This window comes from Protobothrops mucrosquamatus, unplaced genomic scaffold (assembly GCF_001527695.2).
Source record: "Protobothrops mucrosquamatus isolate PMUCROS unplaced genomic scaffold, P.Mucros_1.0 scaffold5, whole genome shotgun sequence".
NCBI lineage: Eukaryota > Metazoa > Chordata > Lepidosauria > Squamata > Viperidae > Protobothrops > Protobothrops mucrosquamatus.
In genome coordinates, this window is record NW_015386392.1 from 3,858,493 (window position 1) to 3,878,560 (window position 20,068).

Consider the following 20,068-nt stretch of genomic DNA (forward strand, 5'->3'; position numbering starts at 1 on the left):
CATTCAGATGCTTGGCAACTGATTCATATTTATGACGGTCACAGTGTCCCAGGGTCATGTGAAGTGACCAAAACCTGCTGCAACCACCCAGCAGACGGGGGGAATAAAAACCAAACACCCCCCACCCCACCCCCGCTGCCAATCCTCAACAGAAATGCTCACAACAATGAAAACCTCGGACAGGAGGAAGAGCGCCACCAGGTGGGCAGGCAGGTCTCTTGCTCGGCTGTGGCTTGGAGGGCACTTTTTTCAGTGCCATTGTAACTTAGAACAGTCACTAAGCGAACTGTTGTAAGTCGAGGACTACCTGTACTTCATCACTTTTTTCCTTTTTTTTTTTTTTTTGGTCAAGATTTTGACCCCTTGCTAGGCGACTGGTGGTACTCGGATATTGCCATATCCTAAAAGTGGTACAATGGGTGAAAAGGTTGAAAAGCCCTGGACTAGCCCATCACCTTATTTACTTTAGAGGGGATTTGATATTTTTGCCAGGGTATATGTTTGAGTGGTTTAAACAGTTGGTGATTTTATTTAGACTAAGTCTCCTACTCTATCCTGTATAATAGAGGGGAGGGAATATAAATTGGACAGAAAAAATTATGATGTACAATGTGTAAAACAGATAAATTATTATTCTTAATGTATTTTACACATTCAGGCATGCAGCCTCAATTAACAGATTCTAATATCTCCCTCAGTCTACTGCAATTTTATCTGTCTGTCTGTCTGTCTGTCTGTCTGTCTGTCTGTCTGTCTGTCTGTCTGTCTGTCTGTCTGTCTGTCTGTCTCTCTCTCTCTCTCTCTCTATCTATCTATCTATCTATCTATCTATCTATCTATCTATCTATCTATCTATCTATCTATCTATCTATCTATCTATCTATCTATCTATCTGAGGGATCAAAAATGTGAAAAAGAAACAAATAGTTACCTTTCTCGCAATATAGCCATTGATGTTAAAGGGCAGGATTGGTCCAAAATTACCCAACTTGCTCTTGGGATTAAGACAGAACTAGAACTCACAGTCTCCCACTTTTTAGCATATTATCTTTAACCACTCCACCAGACTGTCTCTTAAATACAGTTTGGCTCACGCTAGTCAGCATTATGTATTCCCTCTCATATCCTTGGCTTTTGTTCTACGAATTGTTTTATTTTCACAAGGGAAAGCTTGGTACTGTTTAAACAACTGACCCTTTCTATTAATTCACTTGTTGACTAATGAGGTCCTAATGGCTGTTTGAAGTTGGGAGATCAATACAGTAAATCTGAAGAAAAAAAAAACCAGTTAATTAACTGGAACGGATGGCAAGGACTGCCACTATTGAACGGAAAGCGATTAATTTCCCTCTGGTGCTAATATGCAACCGAATAACATCGAAGATGATAAGGAGAAGAATACCAACAGGCTGTGTCTAACAAGTGCCTTTACAATGGCTTGGTAAGGCCACACTTGGAATAGTGGATCCAGTTTTGGTCACCGCAATGCAAAAAAGATGTTGAGACTCTAGAAAGAGTGCAGAGAAGAGCAACAAAGATGATTAGGGGACTGGAGGTTAAAACATATAAGGAACGGTTGCTGGAATTGGGTATGTCTAGTTTAATGAAGAGAAGGACGAGGGGGAACATGATAGCAGTGTTCCAATATCTCAGGGGCTGCCCCAAAGAAGAGGGAGTCAAGCTATTCTCCAAAGCACCTGAAGGCAGGACAAGAAGCAACAGATGGAAACTAATGAAGGAGAGAAGCAACCTAGAAATTTCCTGACAGTGAGAACAATTAACCAGTGGAACCACCTGCCTCCAGAAGCGGTGAATGCTCCAACACTGGAAGTTTTCAAGAAGAGACTGGACAGCCATTTGTCTGAAATGGTATAGGGTTTCCTGCCTGAGCAGGGGGTTGGACTAGATGACCTCCAAGGTCCCTTCCAACTTTACTATTATTAAGTGCTTCATAAATGGCGTTACAAGGGGAATCTTGAGAGCAACAGAAAACTTGTGACTTTTGGTCCCAGCTGGGATGGAAGAAGTACAGAGAATGGACGGTCCTTGCTGTCATGTGACAAAATGCATAATTGGGAGTATCTTGATTGACACAGCAGCCCTTCCTTTGGCAAAAAAATCGGCAGGGACAATGAACTGAAAATCATGCACACAACATGCTTAATTTTTCTATGTACAACTAGGTAATTTTACTGACGGGGGAAAAAGATGTTTCAAAGAAGGACAAGAGAAAAACCTCCTTGACAAAACCTGCCCTGATACAATCAAGCTGGAGAGGGGCAAAGTTGTTGTCGTTCCTTTTATTCCCCTCCCATTAGGAGTAGCTAATGTAGACCTAGCTTACCTTTCCCATGTGGGGAACCTATTTGAGAAGACAGGAAGATGTTGGGACCTATACATAAAAGATGACTTTTTGGCATTTGGTGACACTGAACTTTGTTGTTGGAAAAGCAAAATGTGCAGTTTTCTGTGTGGTTTTGGGGTATGTGTGGGCATACACGTGCGAGAGAATGAAAGAATGAGAGAGAATGAAAGAGAGAGAATGAAGTAGGGAGAGAATGAGACAGGGAGAGAATGAGAGAAAGAAAACAAGAGAGAGAATGAGATAGAGAATGAGACAGAGAATGAGAGAGAGAATAACAGAGAGAATGAGAGAGAATAAGAGAGAGAGAGATTCATATTTGAATGTTCCCCATCAATGCTTTTGTCAGCCAGGAAAACACAGCATTTTACATGTTTCGCCCTCACAAACTGGTAAAACACAGGGCTGCAAAGTACATAATCTTCCAGTAAATGAATGGTCAAAATGCCATTACTGTATATTTGAAAATGATAACATCAACAACAAAATTAGATCTTAGATCTTTTTTCTTTCTTTTTTTTTTTTTGGATTTGCAGGCCATTCTTTTTTTTTTTAAAAAAAAGATTCAGATCTTTGAACTCTTTTATGGAGTGAAGGGGACAAGTTTTAGAAGTCAGATTTTCTCAACCAATTCAGATTTATCTTATTTGATGAACTGGCCACATTTTTTTACTTGCAGCCCCTACCTTTTGTAGTAAGGGAATTGTGATAGTAATTTTGTAAACTGCCTGGAATCATCTATGCATGAGTTGGGCAGCTATATAAATTTCTTTAATAAACAAATAAATGTAAAATAAGGGTGAAAGGGGCCTTCAGGGTCAACAAGGTAACTCATGAACAGGGCAAATTAGATATCCTTGCTACCCTCCTTCTCAATAAACCAGTTTTCCCCTTGCCCACCCAACCCTCTAATCCAGGGCTTTTCAACCAGTGGTACGGGTACTACTTGTGGTACATTGGTACGCAACCATCCTAGAAAAGTGGTAGCGGGGGAGGGGAATGAGAGCACCGTGTCTCATGGCACTGTTTTCCATGCCATTGTAACTTCAAACAGTCACTAAGCGAACTGTTGTAAGTCGAGGACTACCTGTACTTTATCACTTTGTTCCTTTTGGAGGGGAGTCATCAAGTTTTTGACACCTTGCTAGGCGACTGGTGGTAGTCGGATATTGCCATATCCTAAAAGTGGTGCAATGGGTGAAAAGGTTGAAAAGCCCTGATCTAGAGAACCAGGAGAGGATGGAAAGAAAATTCCTCCCCAACAGGCTGGGTGTAATTAAACCCAAAAAAACAGAAAATAAAGCCCAAACTTTGGAGGTCACTTGGTCAGCAAATCTGTGACGGGTGATAAAAGTCAACTGGTCAATTCCAGCACTGAAAGAAAAATCAACTTCATTAACTAATGCAATTCTAACTCTAGCTAAACAACTTTCAGTCATCCAAGACTTCAGCCAATTGCTTCACACAGAACACCAAAAAGTCCTTTTGCCACAACTTGACAGAACCTCCTTATGTTCTTTTATAGATAGTCCTCGTCTTACAGCCATTCATTTAGCGACCCCTCGAAGTTACAACAGGACTGAAAACATGACTTATGACCATTTTTCACACTTATGACCTCCACATGGTCACGTGATCAAAATTCAGACGCTTGGCCAACTGGCTCATCTTTATGATATATTTATGGCGGTTGCAGTGTCACATGATCCTCTTTTGTAACCATCTGACGAGCAAAGTCAATGGGGAAGCCAGATTCACTTAACAACTATGTTACTAACTTAACAGCTGTAGTGACTCACTTAACAACTGTGGCAAGAAAGGTTGTAAAATGGAGGGAAAACTCACTTAACAACTGTCTTGCTTAGGAATAGAATTTGGGGCTCAATTGTGGTTGTAAGTCCAGGACTGCCTGTGTTAGTTCTGAAGGGTCTGGGAAACCAGGCTGGCTTTTGACTGAATAAGCAGCCCTACTGCATGTGTTTTGAGAAGTTGGAGCTCCCTACTGCACCTTTGATTGAGTAGGCTCGCTGCTACAGCTTTACTGCAAATGTACCCTGCAACTGGAGTAATGGCCCCCATGTTTAATGGTGATAACCAATGAGATGCTTATTCTCATCATGCAACATGACACTTTAGCACAGAAGTGGGAAACGAAGGGCCCTTTGTGATTATGGACTTCAGTTCCCTGCTGGTTCAAGAATTCTGGGAGTTGAAGTCCACAAGTTGCTCCAAGTTATTAAGAAGTTTACAAACCTCTTGCTCCTTCTTCAGTGCCTCCATGGCTTCTCGAAATTTCTTTTCCTTGGCCTCCATTTCTGCAATGGTAGCTTGGTTCTGCTCCTCGTAAGCCATGGCCACCACAGCCAAAATCAAGTTGATTAGGTAAAAAGACCCCAAAAATATGACCAGCATGAAAAAAAGCATGTAGATCTTTCCAGCAGATCTCAGAGTCTATATAAATGAGAGGGGGGGAGGGAGGGAGGGAGAGAGGAAGGGAGGGGAAGGGGAAAAAGAAAAAATGGGAGGGAAAAGAGATATTCAAGAGTTATTAGAACCATGCATGCTTCATCATAAACATTTGTGAATCATAACATTAGTGGATCTCATTGCATTTTCCAGAGATGACCAGCAACAGAGAAAGATGTCTTCGTGGATATACATACATACATACATACATACATACATACATACATACATACATACTTATATTTAAAAATAATAATGGCAGGATATAAATAAATATAATACATACATATTATATTTATTTGTATCCTGCCATTATTATTTTTAAATATAAGTCAAAGTGGCAAAGATAATTAATACATCTTCTTCCTCCCACAAAAACAACCCAATAAGGTGCTTAGGTTGAGAGAAAGGGACTGACTTGAAGTCCCCCCAGACAGTTTTTTCCCCTAAATGCAGGACTAGAAATCACAATCTTTTGGTGATTGGCCCAAAACCATCCAGCTGGCATTTATGCCTGGGGCAGGATTAGAATTCACCGTCTCCTGATAATTCGCTCAAAGCCACCCAGCCAGCTTTCATGCCTAAAACATGACTAGAATTCACAATCTTCTGGTGATCGGCCTAAAGTCACGCAGCCAGCATTCATGGTGGCTGGGACAAGATTAGAACACACAGTCTCCTAGTGATGGGTCCAAAGTCACCCAATTGGCTGTCTTGCCTGGGACAGAATTAGAACTCACTATCTCATGGGGATTGGCCCAAAGCCCAGCTGTTTTCATGACTAAAACAGAACTAGAACTCATAGTTTCCTGTTTTTTAGCATATTAACTTGACCACTAAACCAAAGTGGTTCTTACAAACAACTCCCATAGACTCTGGACAGCTTACAGCACAGAAACACGTCTGCCCATTTTGCAACCACATAGAAACTGTTTGCCAGTGTCTTTGTCTAGAACAGTGGTGGCGAACCTATGGCACACGTGCCAGAGGTGGCACTCAGAGCCCTCTCTGTGGGCACGTGCGCCGTTGCCCCAGCAGAGTTCGCCAGAGTAGCGAGCATGTGGCGTTTGGAAGCGACAGGGCAGGAAGTGAGCGAGCAAGCGGCATTGGCCCCCCAGGGATGCCCCAGAGATGGCAAAGGACTGGCCCTGGCCACGTACACCCAGTCTGCCATGACCACTGCAGCCACGCCCACCCAGTGGGCCACGCCCCCACCCCCCCCTGAGGGCACTACAATGCTGATGCAGCCCTGGCACTTTGCGATAAATAAGTGGGGTTTGGGTTGCAGTTTGGGCACTCGGTCTCTAAAAGGTTTGCCATCCCTGGTCGAGAATATGTTTTCAACTTTTGTGTTTAGTTTTGAGATTCCTGGTCATCTCTCATCCAAGCATTCACCAAGCTTATTATTTTCCAAGCTGAGACAAGATCTACCAAGTGTTGCCATCTGCTGAGACCCTGCAGGAAAGCCAAGCTATAACGAATAAACATGACAATAAATAAGCAGGCTACCTGTTGGTAGAGACGTTCCCAGCAGTCTTGAGTCATGAGGCGGAACAAGGAGAGAAAAGCCCAGCCGAAGGTATCAAAGCTTGTGAAGCCATGGTCAGGATTGTCTCCAGCCTTTAAACACCTGTAGCCTGGTGGACATGTGCTGCAGAAGATAAAGTAGATAGGGTGAGCTACACTATAACTACCTGCTTATCAACGGAAAGCACCTGAAGGCAGGACAAGAAGCAACGGATGGAAACTAATCAAGGAGAGAGAAGCAACCTAGAACTAAGGAGGAATTTCCTCACAGTGAGACCAATTAATCAGTGGAACAGTTTGCCTCCAGAAGTTGTGGGTGCTCCATCACTGGAGACTTTTAAGAAGAAATTGGACAGTCATTTGTTATTCTATTATTCTGAAGAACAACTCTGCTATTCTGTTATTCTGCTATTGAATATTCATCTCCCCTCCTCCCAATAAAAAACAAACAAAAAATGGACAAGCTATTTTTAAAAACCAGCTAACGTATTCAATGTCTAGTCCATAACATGCTATGCTCCTGTCAACACTACAAACGAATTTGGCTGAAGCTATTTTCCCTTTGTTTTTGGTTGCCACAGATTTGGGAGGGGCGGGAATGAGTTGTTTTTTTTTCTTAGTCAAAACAATAAATTGTTCTGTGGGAACCAAGGTCATTGCTGATTGCATTTTGACGGGCTGAAGCCTGCTCAAGTAGTTAATTGGGGAAAGTGATTTATGATATATTACTGGGGTGGGAAGTTCAACTTTGTAACATTGTAACCTTTGGGAGGGAACTTCAGTCTTGGTTTCACTTCTGATCTAGCAGATATTATGTAGCCAAATAAATATGTTCTTTAAGAAAGCTTTTTTTGCCTTGGGGTTCTCTTTTACTAGTCTCATCTGTTGGAACCGTGACAGCTGTATTCCAGAGCATGGCAATACAGAGAAAGACAAGGCTGTACTGTATAGTCCTTGACTTACAACCATTCGTTTAGTGACTGCTCGAAGTTACAACAGCACTGAAAAAAGTGGCTTATGACTGTTTTTCACACTCAAGACTGTTGCAGCATCGCCATGATCATGTGAACAAAATTCAGACATTTGGCCACTGGCTTGTATTTATGATGGTTGCAATGTGCCAGGGATCATGAGCTCTTCTGACAAGCAAAGTCAGTGAGGAAACTAGAGTCACTTAGCAGCCCTGTTACTACCTTAAAAACTGTAGTGATTCACTTAACAACTGTGGCAAGAAAGGTTATAAAATGGAGCAAAAATCACTTAACAATTGTCTCAATCAGCAAGAGAAATTTTGGGGGCCCAGGGAAACGGTAATGTAAATGCAACTGCAAACTTGATGATGTGTCAACTTTGATTCTTAGGATCAAAGTTAGAATTGAAGTTGAGACATTGTCAAGTTGCCATTTTCAAGAAACATTGCTCTAGTCTAGACAAACCAACTGTTAATTAAATATAATTAAACAGCCTGAATTTTGAAATACAAAGAAAAGGAAGAAAAATATTCTAAGACTGAATCATAGTCACATACAAGGCCCTCAATTATATTGGCACATAAATGAAATCATGGATAATGTATTATGATTGTTAAATAAATGGTTAGTCATGAGCAGATATTAAAGTTACTCAGTACAGCTATTCATTTATTTATTCGTCCTATTTATATGATTGCCTATCTCACAATCAAATGACTGTGGGTAGCACACGATAAAGATAAAAACAGTATAGACAAATTCATATTGATATTATTAAAAGCTTTAAAAATATAAAAGGCACATAACAAAAATTAAAAAGACACTGGGCAAAAAGCAGAGTTGATTACAGGTAGTCCTTGACTTATAACAGCTCATTTAGTGAACATTCAAAGTTACAATGGCATTGGATTTATGACCATTTTTCACACTTATGACTGTTGCAGCATCTTCATGGTCACGTGTTGAAAATTCAGAAATTTGGCAACTGACTCATATTTATAATGGTCCCAGTGTCCCAGAGTCATGTGATCACCTTTTGCAAACATCTGGCAAGCAAAGTCAAAAGGGGAAGCCAGATTCACTTAACAACCATGTTACTAACTTAACAACTGCAGTGATTCCCTTAATGACAGTGGCAACAGAGATTGTAAAATGGAGGAAAACTCACTTAACAACTGTCTCACCAACAGAACCTTTGAGCTTAATCATGGCCATAGGTCAAGGACTACCTTGTATGCTGGAGCCATTTCAGTATTTTGTCAGTCCACAAACATGGTTTAGGCCTAAGGACACAACCAGGTCTTCACAACAATAGACTTCCAGAAAGTCAGAGGAGATAAAGCCAAGCCCATTTTAGGGGGGAAAGGTTGATCCTAAAGCAGGGGCCACCACAAAAAAGGGGCCACCACTGAAGACTTTTCTGATATAGCTCCTTAGTTGATGGAACCTGCAACTTAGTTGATGGAACCTGCAAAGATGGAACCTCTTTGTTGAATCTATTCAGGACTGACCTCATTAAATGGAAACTGAAGAAATTCTACTGAAGCAAAACGGTTAACTGGAGACCTAGTTGTTAAATGAAATTGCAAAATACATATATTGTGACAGCCGTCTTCCTACATACATTCTGCTCTACAAGCAAGTGAGATAAACATAGATGATAGGCTAAGAAAGGAAAGGACGGTGAACGGCCAGCAAAAAAATGTGGCAGATATTGTAAGCATCTGGGTCGGTTTTAATCTCAAAGAAGAGGAACCAGCAAGCAGGCTTCATGACCTTTATGCTAGAGTCGTAACACATTGAAATAGGATAAGTGTTTTCCTGCTTAATTCTGGGTTTAGGTTGTGTTTGTAAGAATAGGTTACGGGCTCACAGCATTTTGGAGGTTTTTTCCTATGCCACTTCCCTCCTCTCTTTTCCCCTTCCGGGATCTGCATCTTTTTTTTTATTTTTATTTTTTTTATTGAAAAGTTTTATAAAAGTTACAATATATACCTCAAAGCATCTTTGAACTGCTATTTTATTTTCCCACAAAATAATCTGAGTGATGCTCCCGATGTAGCATCACTCAGAGGCATGATGGGAAATTCAAATGGTGCTTTGTATTCCATCCACCTAGTCAATAATAATAATAATAATAATAATAATAATAATAATAATAATAATAATAATAATAATAATAATAATAATAATAATAATAATAATAAAAGTTGGAAGGGACCTTGGAAATCATCTAGTCCAGCCCCCTGCTCAGGCAGGAAACCCTACACCATTTCAGATAAATGGCTGTCCAGTCTCTTCTTAAAAACTTCCAGTGTTGGAGCATTCACCGCTTCTGGAGGCAGGTGGTTCCACTGGTTAATTGTTCTGACTGTCAGGAAGTTTCTCCTTAGTTCTAGGTTGCTTCTCTCTTTGATTAGTTTCCATCCGTTGCTTCTTGTCCTGTCTTCAGGCGCTTTGGAGAATAGCCTGACTCCCTCTTTTTTTGGGCAGCCCCTGAGATATGCTATCATGTCCCCCCTTGTCCTTCTCTTCATTAAACTAGACATACCCAATTCCAGCAACTGTTCCTTATATGTTTTAGCCTCCAATCCCCTAATCATCTTTGTTGCTCTTCTCTGTACTCTTTCTAGAGTCTCAACATCTTTTTTACATCGTGGTGACCAAAACTGGATGCAGTATTCCAGGTGCGGCCTTACTAAGGCATTGTAAAGTGGTATTAATACTTCACGTGATCTTGATTCTATCCCTCTGTTAATGCAGCCTAGCACTGTGTTGGCTTTTTTGGCAGCTGCAGCACACTGCTGGTTCATATTTAAGTGATTGTCCACTAGGACTCCGAGATCCTGCTCACAGTTACTACTATTGAGCAAGGTGCCACCTATACTATACCTGTACATTTGGTTTTTCTTGCCTAAATGTAGTACCTTGCTTTTTTCACCATTGAATTTCATTTTCACCATTGAATTTCAAATTTCAAATAGTACTGAGGAAGTCACTCAGAATGTTAGGAGCCTGATTACAGGGAGTCCTCAACTTACGACCACAATTGAGCCCAAAACTTTTGTTACTGAGACATTTGTTAATTGAGGTTTGCCCCATCTTATGATCTTTCTTGGCACAACTGTCAAGTAAATCATTGTGGCTAAGTTAAGTTAGTAACATGGTTGTTAAATGAATCTGGCTTCCCCACTGACTTTGCTTGTCAGAAGATTGCAAAAGGGATCACGTAATCCTCGGACACTACAACCATCATAAATATGAATCAATTGACAAGTGTCTGAATTTTGATCGTGTAGTCATGGGGATGCGGCAACAGTTATAAGTGTGGGAAACGGTAATTAATCACTTTTATTAGCATTATCATAATTTCAAAAGGTCGCTAAATGAATTGTTGTGAGCGAAGGACTACCTGTACTAGAGAAATCACTCAGAATGTGAAGAGCCTGTTTACTTTTCCAGAGGATTGCCAGTAAAAACTGAATCTGCCCAAGAATCATATGTGGGTTCATTCAGCAGCTATAAAGGCATGCAGTTCATTGACTTTGGGATCCTGACTTTAGCCTAATTTAACCCTTCAATCAGAATCCCATCTGCAAGGATGTCACTTCCTATGTGACACAGGAAATTAGAACAATATCAAAAAGCACTAGAATCAGCATTGCTATTCAACATAATATTGTTCCTTGCCCTAGAATTAGTTGTGCTGGTTGTGTTCAGACAAAAACTAGATAGTCCTCAACTTGATCACACTTGAGACCCAAATAGAGGTCTGGAGGCTAAAGCATATAAGGAACGGTTGCTGGAATTGGGTATGCCTACTTTAATGAAGAGAAGGATGAGGGGGAACATGATAGCAGTCTTCCAGTATCTCAGGGGCTGCCACAAAGAAGAGGGAGTCAAGCTATTCTCCAAAGCGCCTGAAGGCAGGAGAAGAAGCAATGGATGGAAACTAATCAAGGAGAGAAGCAATCTAGAACTAAGGAGAAAATTCCTGACAGTGAGAACAATTAACCGGTGGAACAACCTGCCTCCAGAAGCGGTGAATGCTCCAACACTGGAAGTTTTTAAGAAGAGACTGGACAGCCATTTGTCCGAAATGGTATAGGGTTTCCTGCCTGAGCAGGGCGTTGGACTAGATGACCTCCAAGGTCATTTCCAACTACTATTATTATTTTTATTATTATTATTATTATTATTATTATTATTATTATTATTATTACTACTACTACTACTACTACTACTATTATTATTATTATTATTATTATGATGATGATGATGATGATGATGATGTTGCTAAGAAAGACAGTTGTGAAGTGAGTTTTACCCCACTTTCCGACATTTCTTGCCACAGTTGTTAAGTTAATGACTTCAGTTGTTAAGTTACTGTAGTAACCCATTTATTAAGTGAATCTGGTTTGCCCATTGACTTTGCTTGCAGAAGGTCACATGACCCACAGGATACTGCAACCATCATAAATAGGAATCAATTGTGACCCTTCTGAATTTTGAGCATGTGACCATAGGGATGCTGCAACGGTCACTAAACAAATAGTTGTTAAGTCGAGGACTGCTTATATTCAATATGTTCATTGAATGCTGCTTGTAATTTAGAGGCCAGTAAACAACAGTCAAAACTGGTAGTTGTTCATAGATTGATTCTGCACAATCTTTCTTTTAAAACTATCATCATTTTTGAGATCAACAAGTTTTTCTTTCCAGAGTTTTCAAGTTATTAAAGCAAGCAAAAAAAAATTAACCTCAGTCTATATTCCTAACAGACAATAGTCCAGAAGGAAAACTGTGTAACGACATCGGTCTTATTCTTCCATTCTAAACACATTTTGCTTCTGTCACCAGTCAAAAGAACAATTACCAAATGTTTGTTACTAGCTTTGTTCAAACTTCTAACATTGCCAAGATCTGTCTTCCAGCCAACTTCTGAATTTAGTCACTACAATTTTAGAAAAAAGAATGATTGCAATTTGAAGAAAAAAACCTTCATCTTTTATATCTTCCCATTTGTGGTAAACATTTCAGCAATTAAATAAGAAATAAATTATATGCAAAACTTTTTTTGTTAGAAAAAAAGTACGGCCACTTTTGCATCGTGTCTAACAGGTGTCCTAAAGTTTTTTGTTGTTGCTTTTTAACAAAAATACATTTAGGGATTTTCTAAAGAAAAGCCCTGGCAACAACAGCAGAAATAGTTCTACTTTAAAATTGCACTGAAATTCACGGGGAAGTTTCTAAGGCTTCATTCTCTTTCTAAATTACTTGTATTTATAGACTAGGTAAACAAATGCACTTGGAAACCAAAGGAAGAAAAATGGATCTCCCTGTAGAGCATAAAAATTACTTTTGGCTAAATCTATAAATGAAAATTAAAGTTCAAGAGAGGATAAAGGCAGTTAAGGTTTCTATAGGAGTCCTAACTATCATTAGGATGCAGTTGTCAAAGGTGTTTTGGTACATCTGCCATTTGTTAGGGTGCCTCAATTACTTTTTTTTTGTATTTGCTAAAACAGCATTGGGCCAAAATACTAGGAGAAAATTTAAAGTCAGCAACATAGGGAGGTTCCAGATTCTATGCCCCTCAAGTTTTCTTCCTTCTCCTAGATCAGGGGTGTCAAACTCAATTTCATTGAGGGCCGCATCAGCATTGCAGTTGCCCTTGGGGGGCCAGGTGGGTGTGGCCAGAGTGGGTGCAGCCTACTGGGTGGGTGTGGATGGAGTGGGTGTGGCCTACTGGGTGGGCGTGGCCAGCTCTACATCGTTCGCATCAAGGGTGCCTGTGGGGGCCTGGGCAGGAGTGGGACAGATCTGAGGGTCTCTGGCAGAAGGGGGTGGGACCGGGGCAAGCGCCAAGGCATGGTCCATTTCTTCATTCCTCACAAAGGGTGACACCTCCCCAGTATGCACCCGGGGTGGGGCCGACACGGCAGGGGCTGGTTCCTCACTGTTTCTAGATGGCCTTGTGGAGCTAAGACTGAATGTGTTTCAGCATAGATGGCCACCACAAAATTGTACATTGGCTCCCGACCGGTCTGGGCCAGGGCCAAGGCAGCGGGGGCCATTCCCTCACTGTTTCCAGGATGGCTTCGCAGGCCACATGAAACCACTTCGCGGGCCGGCTCCGGCTCCCGGGCCTTGTGTTTGACATGTCTGTCCTAGAGTGTTTTTGTAAAAAGAATGATATCACAGGTAGTCCTTGACCTATGACTACAATTAAGCCCAAAATTTCTGCGGCTAAGCAAGGCAGTTGTTAAACGAGTTGTGCCTCATTTTATGACCTTTTGCCACTGTTGTTAAGCAAATCATTGTAGCTGTTAAGTGAATCAGGAGATAATTAAGCAGATCTAACCTCCCGTTGACTTTGCTTGCTGGAAGCTGGCTGGGAAGATTAGCAATCGTGATCACATGACTCTGGGGCAGTGCAGCGGTTATAAATATAGGTAGCCCTCAACTTACAACAGTTCATTTAGCAACCATTCAAAGTTTCAGTGGCACTGAAAAAAGCTACTGTTTTCACACTTACAACCTTTTACTGCAGCAGCATCATGTCATGTGATCAAAATTCATACATTTAGCAACTGATTCGTATTTTATGATGGCTGCAGTGTCCCAGATCATGTGATCCCCTTTTGCGATTTTCTGACAAGCAGATCCACTTAACAACTGTGTTACTAATTTAACAACTGCAGTGATTCATTTATCAACAGTGGCGAGAAAGATTGTAAAACGGGGCAAAATTTACTTAGTAACTGTCTTGCCTAGTGACAGAAATTTTGGGCTCAATTATAGTCATAAGGTGAGAGGACTAGCTGTACATGCCAGTTGCCAAATGGCCACATTTTGGTCATGTGAGCATGGGGATGCTGCAAAGGTCATAAGGGTGAAAATGATCGTAAGTCCCTTTTTTCATGCAGTAGTAGTAGTAGTAGTAGTAGTAGTAGTAGTAGTAGTAGTAGTAGTAATAATAATAATAATAATAATAATAATAATAATAATAATAATAATAATAATAATAATAATAATAATAATAATAATAAAGTTGGAAGGGACCTTGGAGGTCATCAAGTCCAACCCCCTGCTCAGGAAGGAAACCCTATACCATTTCAGACAAATGGCTGTTCAGTCTCTTCTTAAAAACCTCCAGTGTTGGAGCCTTCACCACTTCTGGAGGCAGGTTGTTCCACTGGTTAATTGTTCTAACTGTCAGGAAGTTTCTCCTTAATTCCAGGTTGCTTCTCTCCTTGCTTAGTTTCCATCCATTGCTTCTTGTCCTGCCTTCAGGCACCTTGGAAAATAGCTTGACTCCCTCTTCTTTGGGGTGGCCCCTGAGATATTAGAACTCTGCTATCATATCCCCCCTGCTCCTTCTCATTAAACTAGACATACCCAATTCCAGCAGCCATTCCTTATATGTAGTAGTAACTGTAGTAACTTTGAACGGCCACTAAATGAATGGCTGTAAGTCAAGGGCTCCCTGTACATTGAATTCCTTTAAAAATAGGGTCAGCAGAAAAGAACAAACCAAAATTCTGCTATCTGGTAAGGTGGAAAAAGAATGACAGAGGTACACAAATGGCTAAATTGAAAGTGGGGGGAAAATTGTGGAAGAAGGGATAAAAGAACAGAGCTTCCACAAGAACAGAGGGCACATTTTTCCATTGTCCCCTTGACCCTGGCGATGTCACAGCCAATTAGCAAACTACTGAAAATGTATTTTGATAATGCCCAATAGGGATGTGAAAACCATTCAGATCGGATGCCAAAAAACTGCTTCAAAATGCTATCATACAAGTTAGCACTTCTTTAAAAAAAAAAACAGTATTTCTTCCTAGGTTTGCACAGTAACCACACGTGTCACAACTGAGACCCACAATTTCCATTGTTAAGTGAGGCGGTTGTTAAGTTGGTTAATAATAATAATGATAATGATGATGATGATGTTGGAAGGGACCTTGGAGGTCATCTAGTCCAACCCCCTGCTCTGGCAGGAAACCCTATATCAGTGATGGCGAACCTTTTAGAGACTGAGTGCCCAAAGTGCAACCCAAAACCCACTTATGTATCTTCGGGTACCAGGTGGGCATGGCCCATTGGGTGGGCGTGGCCCATTGGGTGGGCGTGGCTGTGGTAATGGCAGACAGGGTGGGACTAAAAAAAAATTTTCCCCGCAAGAAGTTGAAATTTATTTTTTTTGCACACAGTGGTGGAGGCCTAAAGCGAAAAGGTTTTATAAAACCCAGCTGAAGGCCTAGGACTGGGGTGATGGCGCGTGTGCCCACAGAGAGGGCTCTGCGTGCCACCTGTGGCATGCATGCCATAGGTTCACCACCACGGCCCTACACCATTTCAGACAAATGGCTGTCCAGTCTCTTCTTAAAAACTTCCAGTGTTGCAACATTCACCGCTTCTGGAGGCAGGTTGTTCCACTGGTTAATTGTTCTCACTGTCAGGAAGTTTCTCCTTAGGTTCTTAAGTAAGTTATGTCCAGTTTTACATCTTTTCTTGCCGTGGTGGTTAAGCAAATCACTGCAGTTGTTAAATGAATCACACGGCTGTTAAGCAAATCCAGCTTCCCTCACTGACTTTGCTTGGCAGAAACCAATCGGGAAGATCACAAATGGCGATCATGTGACCCTGGGATGCTGCAACCGTCATAAATACAGGTTGTCAAGCGCCTGAATTTTGATTATTTGGCAACGGTGATGCTGCAATGGTTGTAAATGCAAGGACAGGTTGTAAGTCATTTTTTTCAGTGCTGTTCTAACTTGGATGGGTCAGTAAACAAATGGCTACAAGTCAAGGACTATCTGTATACAAAAATACATGCTTGAGTGATGTGCCCACATCTGCTCTGAAGCACCTTGTAACCTCTCCTCAGAAGCTCCTTAATTCAAACCCTGGAGAAGCTTTTTATACACCTGGAGATAGCCTTATGTCAGTTTTATTTATTTTTTATTTCAGTGCAACTGTAGCATTTATATTTCCTTAGAAATTCCTTTAAAATTCTGTCATGGAAATTCTTCTAAATTTTCATCACACATATTTTCCAAAGGCCTTTAAAAATATATATATGCCCTGTTTCTTCTTGAAAGCGACAACACTAGAATTAATCATGCATATTTTCATTCTTGCTTTTCTCCCATGTCTCTATTTCAAGGTTTTTCTTATGTTCCCTTCTCATTTCTAGCATTCTCCTTTTTTTTAAATTATCAACTGAATGCCAGGGCAAGCTGGAGGAGAAGGAGGAAGATAATACATGGGAAAAACACTAGAAATATAAACTTTGAAAAAATATTAGCAACTTAACCTGATTTTTTTCTGCAGATAATGTTATTATCATGACTGGGTGACCATTTTTGCCGTTCACGTTGACCCTCTGAACTGTGACTGCCCTCTAGAGCTGAACTAACAATCATGAGTTGCTCCACTGAATTGAAGCAGTCCGAAATACAACAATTAGCCCATTAGTCTTACTGGACTTCAAATCTTTAAAGTGCTTTCAAATAAGCATATGTAATGTTGTACTTTCCAAGGAAATCAATACAGAAAGTAAGTCTCATTGAACTTAATGAACTTTACTTCCAAGAAAACAGCCATCAGAGTCTATTGTGCTTTTTTTTTTTTTTACTGAAATTCATGCAATACGTTATGCATGAATTTAAATTACATTTCAGTGCAGTTAAATTCAGCCAATTTAGTCTGGATCAACTCAGCTACAGTAGTTTGGATCTAAAATTTCTGAGAGCTGGAGAGATGGAGAAACATGACCTCTACAGGTAGTCCTCGACTTACAAGCCTTTGTTAGAAATTACAACAGCGCTCAAAAAAGTGGCATGGCTGTTTTTCACACTTATGACCATTGCAGCATCCCCAGGGTCACAGGATTGCTATTGGACGCTTGACAACTGACTCGTATTTGTGATGTTTGCAATGTCTCAGCTTTGTGTGATCACATTTTATGACCTTCTCACAAGTGAAGTCAACAGGGAAGCCAAATTCACTTAACACCATGTTACTAACTTCAGAACTGCAGTGATTCACTTAATAACTGTGGCAAGAAAGATCGCAAAGTGGGACAAAATTCATTTAACTGTCTTGCTTAATAATGGAAATTTTGGGCTCAGTTGTGGTCATAAGTCAATGACTACTTGTAGACTCCATCTCCTCTCTCTGTGGACTTCACTCTTTTTCTTTCCATCGTGGTTAAACAAATTTTATCAGAATTTTTAATGGTATGGTTCTTATTTAATGTTTTAACATTTTAATATTTAACATGGTATTTTAATTATATGACTGTAAGCTGCCTAGAGTTGCCTTGGCGAGATGGGTAGTATAGAAGTCTAATAATAAATAAAAATAAATAAACTATCTAACCAAATTTTCAAAGGCCTGTTATGAAATATCCAGGAACTTGTTTTACTTATTTCAGAAACTTCATTTCATGCAACAATGCCAACAAAGAATTTATCAAATACATCTGTAAAGGGATAGGGGAGAAGTGAGATCACACATATTGAGATATCACTGTCCAAATAAGTCAAATTATATAATTTACATCATTTGTACAGTGACATTGCAACATATATGACGTAGTCGTGGTTTCTGCACAACATTAGGAAAACTAAGAAGATCTAGTTATAACAACAGAGGTTTGTCATTCTTTCTCAAAATATGATCAAATCAAACTCACCCAGCATCTGTGCTATTGCCACACAGTAATGGATCTGTTGTGCCCTCCTTAATGAAGTAGTTTTCTGTAACAGAAATGCAGCAATAAGTGTTTTTAATTAACAATAGGTGCAAGCTGAAAAAAAGTCTGATCCCTTTATCAGTGTAAATGGGAATTGTTCAAAATTGGCTGGAAGTATGACATTTTAGAGCACCAAGAGTTGTATCTAAGATAAAATCCCTCCCTCCCCTAGATGTTTTTTTTTCTACATATCTGTATAAAAAGACCCCAGCACCTGGCTGATATTATCTGGACACTGGGACAGGAGGCCACCAAGAGATTCTAGACCAGTGGTGGCGAACCTATGGCACGCATGCCAGAGGTGGCACTCAGAGCCCTCTTTGTGAGCACGCATGCTGTTGCCCCAGCTCCGCCTCCCCCCACAGCCTCCTCCTCACCAGCAGCCCCCCCTGGAGGAGAGTCGCCCCCGAGCGCGGCCCGCAGGGAGCAGCACGGCCAAGGACATGGCAGCAGGCAGCAGGGCCAAGACTCCACCCTCGTGCCCCATCACGTGCATGGCACTGCTGGGACGCCTGGCTACCCACTGCCTCCGTGGCAGGCCATGGAGGCAGTGGATGGCCCTGCGAGTGGGCAGGGCGGGGGGGCAAGGCGGTTTTTGGGCACTCGGTCTCTAAAAGGTTCGCCATCACTGTTCTAGACAATTTAGGATGTATCAGGGAGGCATTAATTTAGCATCAGGATCAAAAGACAACATGGAGTATGTTCATGCCTTACATTTACGCATATAGTAATAGGCAAAAATAAATATGGCATATACTTGCTAAGGATTATGGGAGTTGGATTCCAACAAATTTGGGGTAAAATGCAGGTAGGAAGTACAGATAGTCCTCGATTTATAACAGTTTGCTTAGTGATCGTTTGAAGTTACAATGGCATGGAAAAAGTGACATATGACATTTTTCACACTTATCATCATTGCAGCACCCACATGGTTATGTGATCAAATCTCAGACGTTTGGCAACTGACTCATATTTATGATGATCATCTTTTGCCACCTTCCAACAAGCAAAGCCAATGGGGAAGCCATATTCACTTAACAACCACATTACTAATTTAACAACTGCAGGGATTCATTTAACAACTGTGGCAAGAAAGGTTGTAAAAATGAGGCAAAACTGACTTAACAAATGTCTCACTTAGCAACAGAAATTTTGGGTTCAGTTGTGGTCATAAGTTGAATGGCTGGGATAAAAGAGATCATGGCTTGACCCAGTCAAGATATTCTTTGGTCTTACTGGATCCATGAGAGAAATCTGTGACCTCACCCTGGAATCGAGCAGGATGAGATCAAGATTACCTGCCTCTCCTTTCCCCTTAGCTGACACCACCATCCCCATCCTGGCTGGGGAATTCTGGGAGTTGAGTCTTAAAAGTTGCCAAGTTTGGAAACTCCTGGTCTAGGCCAGGGGTAGGCCACTTTGGCTCTTTTATGACTCGTGGACTTCAGCTCCCAGAATTCCTGAGCCAGCCATGCTGAGGGGAAAGGGAGAGGTTTCCATGCTGAGCCATGCTGGCTCAGGAATTCTGGGAGTTGAAGTCCACGAGTCATAAAAAGAGCCAAGGTTGCCTACCCCTGCCCTAGACCATTAAAGGGAGAGATCCAGGATCTCTTTGCATTTTGGATTCTACTTTCCTACACAGCAGGATGTTCTGCTAAACTTGGTTGTCTCAGCTTAGAATAACCAAAGAATGTCCGAAGCATTTATTATGCCCAGAAATGATGCACTGTTTTTGCAACTGATAAGTAGCCACTTTTCTTTCAAGCATTCTTCCCATCCATTTTTTTCCCTTTCCTCACGTTGGGTGTGATGGTGTTGAGTAGAACTTAGCTATCTCTGGAAGTGACAAGGTGCTTATAAAGCAAAACAGCATGACTGTGCCAGAAAGGAATGTGCAGCGGGCCACCTCATGCCTCTACAGGACAGATAAAAGATAAAAAAAGCAATGCCAGCTATCTTTTCATGCTCGCCTCATTC

General features: G+C 41.0%; 1 protein-coding gene across 1 annotated transcript in view; it reads right to left on the reverse strand.

The window, feature by feature from the left end:
- The window catches only part of LOC107303320 (sodium channel protein type 5 subunit alpha), a 315,483-nt gene that overhangs the window by 205,424 nt on the left and 89,991 nt on the right, over nt 1-20,068 (reverse strand). The window contains exons 7-9 of the mRNA XM_015832541.1: nt 18,032-18,095; nt 6,338-6,479; nt 4,616-4,813 (exon numbers count right to left, since the gene is read on the reverse strand). Of these exons, the coding sequence (XP_015688027.1) occupies nt 4,616-4,813; nt 6,338-6,479; nt 18,032-18,095 (404 nt within the window). The remainder of the gene's footprint in view (nt 1-4,615; nt 4,814-6,337; nt 6,480-18,031; nt 18,096-20,068) is intronic.